At 41.2% G+C, this 9,149-nt stretch overlaps 1 protein-coding gene across 1 annotated transcript in view; it reads right to left on the bottom strand.

The window, feature by feature from the left end:
* Positions 1-393: 393 nt before the first annotated feature.
* The window catches only part of CLEC3B (C-type lectin domain family 3 member B), a 48,743-nt gene continuing 39,987 nt past the window's right edge, over positions 394-9,149 (bottom strand). Inside the window, exon 3 of the mRNA XM_069228972.1 lies at positions 394-3,771. Within this exon, the coding sequence (XP_069085073.1) occupies positions 3,371-3,771 (401 nt within the window). The 3' untranslated portion in view covers positions 394-3,370. The remainder of the gene's footprint in view (positions 3,772-9,149) is intronic.

The raw sequence follows: 9,149 nt of genomic DNA, 5'->3' as shown, positions 1-9,149 counted from the left end.
AAAGTTGGGCTCAAAGTACCTGATATTCTCAGGAGACCTCTCCTCTACTCAGTGATGTTACAAAACTTAAGGGGGGCCTGCACAGTACATAGAGGAGCACCCCTCTAGACTGACACAGGAGCTCTCAGCTCAGGGTACTATGCTATGGGTGACACCTGGAGCTTGGGCCCCCCTAGCTCCCTGGGGGTTGGGAGGGCTTTTGTTAAGCCAGTGCCTCTACTTCCAAACTTCAGAGAAAGCGAACAGGTCCCGAGTATCGAATTTGTGGGGTTTCATATTCCTTCAGGAAACCAGGTGAAAGTGAATAGTAACGTAGCTCAGATCACAAATTGTTATAGGTCATGTAATGATAAGTATCCACTCTGCTTTCCAATAAATATGTAAACAAAAGGATAAAATAACTTAATTTTATCACGCATTGATACCTTTATTTCCAAATATGGTACTTATGATACAGATATAAGCACTACTTTGGGAAAGCATTTTTGCATTTATGTTTACAAAAAAAGATATACATTGTCATACATATTTAAATTGATTTTTTCCCAGCAAAATTAGTCATAAATAGAAAGTGCCCATAAAATAATTGAAACTCCCTTTTATTAACCTGATTTAACTGTAGAAAATATGTAAATTGGTATTACTCAGACAACTTATACAATTGTAATCTCTTTTTAAGTGTTTTAATTGGACTGTAGTGATATTCCAGCAACCTGAAAGAAATCCAAGGGTGGGAAAATAGTTGTTTACATGGAAATCAAAGAAAGCCTTTTAGAAAAATTAGTATATTTTCATGTGAACGACAATCTAAGTGATGCATTGAAATATCACAATATGTTTCGCATGGTGTGTGTGGTTATCATAAACTACCACACACTGGGGCTCATTTACAAGAAAATGGTGTGTCGTGATCGATGCCCCAGTTTCCTTTCACCACCCTGCGCCCCCATAACAACACCAATATAGTGCTCCACGGCACAAAGGGGCATATTAATACTCTGTTCGTGCCGGATTTGTGCCATTTGTTTACGCAAATCCAGCGCAAACTTAACTCCATATTTATATTTTCACGAAAGACCCATCAAGTGTCAAAATATTGGTGGTAACGTCATTTTTTTTATTGTGAAAACCTACCTTGCATCAATGAGATGCAAGGTAGGTGTTCCCGGGCAAATAATTACTCTAAGGCCCTAGCGCCTTATTTATCCTCCCGTGCAAAAATCACGCAAGGGAGGAGGAAGGCCTTAAAGCAAGCTTAGTGCCATTATTTAACACCTGGGTCAGGGCAGGCATTAGGGGACCTGTTGGCTCATTTCCATGGTCAAAGACCATGGAAGCAGCCCACAGGTGCCTTTCCCTGCCCCCAGGGACACCCACTCCCACCCACACCTGGAGGACACCTAAGGATCCCAGGTAAGTCCAGGTAAGTTTTTTTTTCTTTGTTTGTTTTTAAAGTGCCATAGGGGGCCTAACTTGGGCCCCCCTACATGGCACTGTGCCCAATGGCCATGCCCAGGGGACATAAGGGACCTGGGCATGGCCATTGGGCAGGGTGGCATGACTCCTGTCTTTAATAAGACAGGAGTTATGTCCATGGGGGGTTGTGCATCCAAAAATGACACTAGTCAGGTTTTTTCTGAATCTAACCTGACTAGTGCGATTCTTTCACGCACAACCTCCTGTTTCTCCTATACCTCCCCCACCAGGTTAGCATCATTTATTTTGACGCTAATCAGGCCTTACCGACGGCTAGCGTCATTCCTTAAATATGACGCCCGGCTGGTGTCCAGGAATGGTGCTATCCAGCGCTAAACTTTTTGACGCAAACCTGCGCTAACGCAGGTTTGCGTCAAAAAGTATAAATCAGGGCCCAAGTGGCCACAACAGCTTCAGAAATTCGGACGCTGTTGTGGCGCTAAATCTTAACATTGCTGGACTAACGTCAACATTTTGACGATAGTCCAACAATGTTAAGGGGGGCCCAATGTTGTATAGCGCAGGTATAATGTGGCACAAGGCTTTACAAACTGGCACAATGGTGACATTGCACCAGTTTGTAAATATGGCGTGGGGTGGGGGACTGTTTTGGGCCACCTTTGCGTAAAAAAAAAATAGAGTTTAAGGCGGAGTGAAATCCTTGTGATGAGGCCCACTATTTGTTGTTATACCATCCTAAAAAACGTAAAGTCTCTGGTATGTGGTAATATATTTTATATAACCACACACATTATTCTTTTTTCTATAATTTCAGAATTCGATCTAAAGACCTTACAGTTCATTCATGCTGAAGTCTACGTAAATTAGATATTCTTAGAGTACAATTTGGGTCTTGCTGAGACTATTATGCTACCAAAAACATTTAATGTATCTCCTCATTTGGAAAAATCTGCACGTGAAACAGGAGGATAGGTGACGTGAATATTCAATGCTTGTTTAAGAATGATTGCATGACGCAAAGAGATGGGCTGTTCGGGAATCAAATAAATAAGACAAAGAAGAAACTAAGGTTTTCCTGTGCTTTAGGGTTAATTTAAGAATGTGGTTAATAAATATGTGAGAGGTCATTTGTTTATACAGTATTTGTAAAATAGCATTTGTTGTCATGATTTACATTGTTTCTGTTGTTTGCAAATATATTCTGAAATAATTCACATTTGTCATAGTCTGAAAAGAACGGCATTTTAACAGTGGCATGAATCGCCTCTCTGCTTATGAAATATGCATTTTGATTTGAATGTTTCAATTACCTTTTAAGTAAAACGACCAAGACATCCTCGTTGGATTGTATTTTGATAGCTTTGTGATGCGAACTATACTAATTATAACGTACATAAAATTTAAGTGCAAAAGTGAGTCTTTTAATAATAATAACGGAGCGGGAGTAATCTTATAGATGGTTGGGGGATTAGAGAGTTGCCCAAAAAGAGATAAATACCCATGTTGGATCTAACAACCTCTTTGCTTTTTTGGTTAATTGCACACACAGCTTATCATCAGCAGCATAAGGATGATCATGAACATGTTTTACGAATATATATTTTTACGTGATAGCTTCTCTTGACTGCCTCCATTCTGTTTAAAGTATCCAAGCAAACAGGAATTGCATCCCTTGCACCACATTGTAAAAAAAAAGCTGGTAATGCCAGAAATGCTGCACTCTGTGGAAAATGACAATTCTGCTGATACTTCCATAGAAGACACACCACTGCTTCAATGATATCTTCATCACTACTACCTTACTAGCCTTTATTTGACTATCTAATAAAAAAAAAACATACATATATATATCCAATATCATGCTTGCAGCTCCAAAGTGTAGAATGAATGCACATTCCGCACGGCTACAGGGCTCACACACCCTGAGCGTCTGCTAAACAATCATAAACTGACACATGAAAGGCAGTTCATTTTTACAGGGTTTGTCAAACCACTTGCCATTAGCAATTCCTGTCAAGGCCACACAGTTTTCCTGCTTTCCACCATCTGGCTGGGTGGTGATTTCAGTCTCCCAGTTTTTGTAGGCCACACTTGTCCCAGTCATGTCCACCCACGTCCCCTCGGATGCCATATCATTGATGCCAATCCAGATTTCCTTTTCTGTTCCGATGTTTTTTCTCATGTACTCATACAAGGAATCATTTTCATCACCATTGTCGGGGGTTCCCAAGGTGCCTCCTTGGGCGATGCAGTCGTCACTTGCTTTATGGTAGGATTTTGCTTGGCGGATGAGAAGGAAACACTTGTTGTGGATTTTGAAACCCTTCAAACAAACTACAGGAAACAAAATATCGATCAGCACGATTGATGAAAGCGTTTTTAGTCAATAAGAATGTAAAATTTTTGTCATATATGCAGACTTGAGACAATTTAGTAAAATATTAAAGAAGAGTAAAATAAAATTATTACTTTGGTACATGCCGGTACGCTACAAAATATTGATTGTACTTACTTTGTCGTTACAAGGAAAAGATGGTGACAGAATAGGGGGTTAATTTGGAGTTTGGCGAATGCGAGAAATGCGCCAAAACTTGGCAGATGACCCGTCCGCCCGATGACATTAGTCATATCTGTATTTTACAAACTTATATTAAATATATAATGCAATCAATACAACTCTCGAAAACCCAAGTGGGTTTTATCATACTATTTCAGTACTCTACATCTCTCTTTGAGAGTTATACTGGATATAGTAGCTCATTTATTTCTCGAGGCCCATCGCTATTATTTTTCACATCCACATAACAAAACAAAAACAAATTATATCAAAACTTTAGTTAGACAAAATATAAAACTACAATTATATACAGCATGTACCACATTGAAAACAGCTATAGGCTTTTCAACCATTAATCACTCTAAAACCGCTCTTAACTTATTAAATGAATGGTTAATTCCTCATGCTTATTTAATCTTACTTGCTGCATAGTATTAAGACCAATTATTAGACGAGATTATAATTTCCTCAATTCTAGTGTTCTGTTTCCTCCTCTCACACTTAAAACAATACTATCTAGAACAACAATTTTAATTTGTTGGTATTCTGCTCATGATATTGTTTAAAATGTCTCACTACTGGATATGATTTATCATCGTTCTTAATGGCCCTCATATGCTCCAATATTCTTCTCTTAGCCCCATGGATGGTGCTTCCTAGATACAATTTATTTCAGGGACATTTCAAAGCATACATACAATAATCCGAATTCCATGTCACATGTTTTCTAATACTGAAACGTCATAAGACCCCTAGAAATGCAATGTCCTTACAAATCTCACTATATTTGCAGGCCTTACATTTCCCACAGATGAAGAAACCATTAATATATTTATTTGTTTGAATCTTTGGTAATAAACAATGACAATGTAACTTTCAGTGATCTACTTCTTCTGAAAGTAAACTTAGGGTACTCCTCTAATGTTTCAGCTATATTCTCATCTGTTTTCAACACAGTCTAAAACTTTGTAAATATCCATTTTAATCCTCCTGTCTTGTTGTGAAATGTTGTGATAAATCTCATCACTTCATGAGCAGAATACCAACAAATTAGAATTTGTTGTTCTAGATAGGATTGTGTTAAGTGTGACAGGAGGAAACAGAACGCTGAAATTGAGGAAATTAGAATCTTGTCTAATTATTGGTCTTAATACTATGCAGCCAGTAGGATTAAAACAGGATGAGGAATTAGCTCTTCAATGAATACAGTAAGAGCTGTTTTTAGAGTTATAAAAGGTTGGAAAGCCAATCGCTGTTTTCAATGCGGTACATGATGTATATAATTGTAGTTTTATATTTTGTCTAACTGAAATTTTTATGTCATTTGTTTTAGTTTTTTAGGTGGATGTGAAAAATAATAGTGAAAGGCCTCGAGAAGCAAATGAGCTACTATATCCAGGTTAACTCTTGACGAGATATGTAGAGTACTGAAATAGTATGATATAACCCACTTGGGTTTTCAAGAGTTATATTGATTGCATTATATATTTCATATAGGTTTGTAAAATACAGATATGACTAATGCCGTTGAAATAATCAGAAGTAATTTATTGTGGTAATCATATATTACTTTATGCCCACTGGGGATTAAATAGTAAATGAATACACATAAGAGGATCATGTAATTAAAGTTTGTTAAAGTTTAATGTAAGATAATGAAATGAATGATCAGATTGTGAATATAAGGGGTTGGACAAAATATGATTCATTGAAATTTAATTTGAATATATGTGTAAGATATATATAATCATTTGATGAAGTTTAATCATGTTAACTTATGAAATCTTATTGAACGATTTAATATTTCATTCATATAAACGATCTCCATGTGGAAACAAAGTTGTGAAATATATTAAATATATGTAACAAACATGCTTAAAAAACATGTTTAAAGATGGCCGCCATGATTAGGTATGCAAAAAGTAGCTTGTGAGGCCCGTCATTTATGTTGCTTGTGTTTTTTGCATTCCTGCATGTAAATAAAAAGAAATGAAGTTATGGACAATGTAATACCCATGAACAAGGGAACAATGGATTCTGAAACATGTCGGGGGATGTTTATCTTGTGCCATAGTGAATAAAATGGAGTTTATTCCAAGGTAGTTGTGACCGACCAGCGTTTTTCTTGGATAAGAGGAACAGTGTATTTATTTATGGGGTTCGTGACCCCGCTAAGGTCTACCATTTTTGGGTCCGGATTACCCTAGTGGCTGCTGCCACTAGGTAGGTATAGTTAGAAACTAGTTTCCATTTAAAAAGCTTTTTTTTAGTTGCCTATATCTTCGAGCCGATTGATGAATCTTCCCGAAACATTCCAAAAACATTTGCCAGTCGTGTCAGCTGCTGTCTGGAAAGTTTCAGGGTGACCCGTCCTCCCAGGGGAAGATGAGCAAAAAGGTGGTTCCCAAAACACGGTTTCCCCTTCCATTTTTCCATATGAATTTTGAATAGAATAGTGATAGCGCAAAAACTACTGGGCAGACTTACACCAAATTTGGCAGGAAGGCAGGTCGTGGCCCAGAAACAGTGCTTTTTTTGTTTTGGTGTAACTCAGTTCAGGAGGTTTTGAGAAACTAAGGAGGAAACAAATTTGTCAATCTAGGGACGCAAAGAATTTGTGACCCCCCAACGATCTTGTGCAAATATCTCATTCTAAGTACATCAGACATCAAAACCTAAAAAACTCTATCTCTCTCCCTTTCTTTCTCTCTGTCTCTCTTTCAATCAATTCTCCTACTCACACACCAACTCAGACACTTACAAACCCACTAACAGTCCTTCTTAGACACTCACACCCACCCTGACAGCCCCAGTCAGACCCTCACGCACCCACTCAGACCCACTCAGACAGTTATGCACCCACTCACACACTCACTCAGACCATCACACACCCACTCACAGACCCACTGGTACCCTAATGCACCCACTCACAGACCCGCGCACACACTGATACACCCAGTAAAACACTGAAGTATGCATTATCACACAAAGATAGACAATCTGACAGCCACTCTCACCCTCAGATACACCTTATCACACCTATTCTCACACCCAGAGAAGCTGCAGCCAACTCCCACCGTACACGACCAAAGCGCTGTGCACATTGTGGTTTGGTGTTAGGAGGTGTTGGCCACAGGGTCTGGCTGCATGCCAGGTCTTGCTGGCAACCTCCCCTTCGCATGGGTGAAGGCTGTGCATGGTGCAAGGTTGGGTGCATTTAGGGGGTTTGCCGCAGGATGTGGCCAACCGCCACAGTGTGAGGCAGTGGTTGGTTTAACATAGAGTAATTAAAATGACTAGATGTTAAAAGAAAATAGAAATTAAAGGGACATAGTTAGGAAATAGGGGAGGGGGGCACACAGCCCTCTTCCCCTGCCTGATTTCAGCCCTGGGGACCCCATCCCATGAGGCCCACCTCTATTCAATGGGCATGGGTGCCATTGGATCTGTAGCCCCCTGACTGATTTCAGTTCTGGAGACCCCATCCCCAGAGGCCCACCTCTATTCAATGTAGGAGGAAGGCTGCACAGCCCCCGTCCCATGTCGATTTCAGCCCCAGGGACCCTATCCCCAAGGGCCCCCAGTTTGCATGATGCGGACCGCAGGTGGAGCCCCAAGGCTCCCGCAGTCTCAGCCAGCTCCCCACCTTCTGTAGGAGCCGGCATTACTTTGCACACAGGGAGCTGCTAAATATGCAGCTCCCTGTCTGCAAAAGTAATTGTTTCATCTCTTTACCAGCCCGTATGTCTGTGGACAGGGAAAGAGATGAAACACTGGAAGCAAAGTGTTTGCATTTACTTGGTGGGACTTATCAAAGATCCCGCCAAATCAGAGCCAACAGCTATGTCCCTCGAGTGGTCGCCCCAGGAAATAGCAGGAGCTAGCCTTGGGGAGTGGCCGTCCCCAGGACCATTATTGGCTCCGGGAGAGCGGTTGGATGACCCCCACCAACATTTTAATTTATTCCCAGGGAGGTGGTGACCCTTGGGCTGGGGGTCCTTGATGGGCCCCCTTCATCATTTTATTTCAGCAGGGCTTGGGGCGCACAGCCCCTCTTAATTGCACTGACTTGCTCCAGGGAGGTGATGGTCCCTGGGGCTGGGTGTCTGCAACTGACCCCTATATCTTTTTTTTTCAGCCCCATGGAGGTGACACTCCCCAGGGCTGTGGGGAACCATGCAGCCCCCCTTTAACTGCACTGACTTGCCCTGGGAAGGTGGTGATCCCTGGGCCGGGGGTCGTCAATGGACCCATTACATCATTTTTATTTAAGCCCAGGGGAGCTGGCTGTCCCTGGGGCTGTGGATGAGCCATGCGGCACCTCCACCATATAATCGATACAGCCCCAAGGAGGTGGCCCCGGGGCGCAAGGGTCCATAGGACCTCCCCTATCATAATTAAGGCATTTTGCCCTAGGGAGGGGGAGGTCCCAGGGGCAAGGGGGAACCCGCTGCCCCCTGCAAACGATTGAATTGAAGCCCCAGGAAGGTGGTGGTCCCTGTGGCATAATTAAGCCCAGGAGAAGGGTCCCGTGTGCCCTCTCCTTTATTTTTTATATGTCCCTGGACCTGGCCTACCCCAGGATGGTATTAAAACAAGCACAGCAGACAATGCTTTTTATTTTTTGTTTAATTTTTGCCCTGCATTTATGATGTTATTGTGAATTTGTGGCAAATTATTATTTTATTTCTTTTTTTAAAAATGCTTTTTTCCCTGTGGTGAACCCAACACCATAGCTAAGGGGTGAGGGTGTCCCTACCCTATCCTGCCCCCTTTCCTTTTTGTTTTTAACTTTTTTCTTGGACTTGACTGCAGCTGAGTTCCACGGTGGCTGTCAACATTTCCTTGTTAAAGTGTTGGCAACCAATTAGCACGAAATCAGGAAATCAGGGGTGTTTGTAAAGCCTTCGTGCATCTAGATAGTTATATTTCTTTTTCTTTAAATTTCTCCAAAACTACTGAACGGATTTATACCAAACAACAAAAAGGCTTCTTTCTGCAACAAAAGCTACCTTTCTACCAAATGTGGTGTAATTCCGTCCACCAGTTTGGGCTGTCGTGTTCACAATCCCTAAGGGTATTATTACGGGAAGCACACTTTTTTTGACCCACCTTTTTCTCTGTCCCCACGCGACGGATCACTGTGAAACTTCCC

This window comes from Pleurodeles waltl, chromosome 1_1, assembly GCF_031143425.1.
Source record: "Pleurodeles waltl isolate 20211129_DDA chromosome 1_1, aPleWal1.hap1.20221129, whole genome shotgun sequence".
Taxonomy (NCBI): Eukaryota; Metazoa; Chordata; class Amphibia; order Caudata; family Salamandridae; genus Pleurodeles; species Pleurodeles waltl.
Note: the sequence above shows the minus strand (reverse complement) of the source record. Positions and strands in the feature narration are given on the sequence as shown.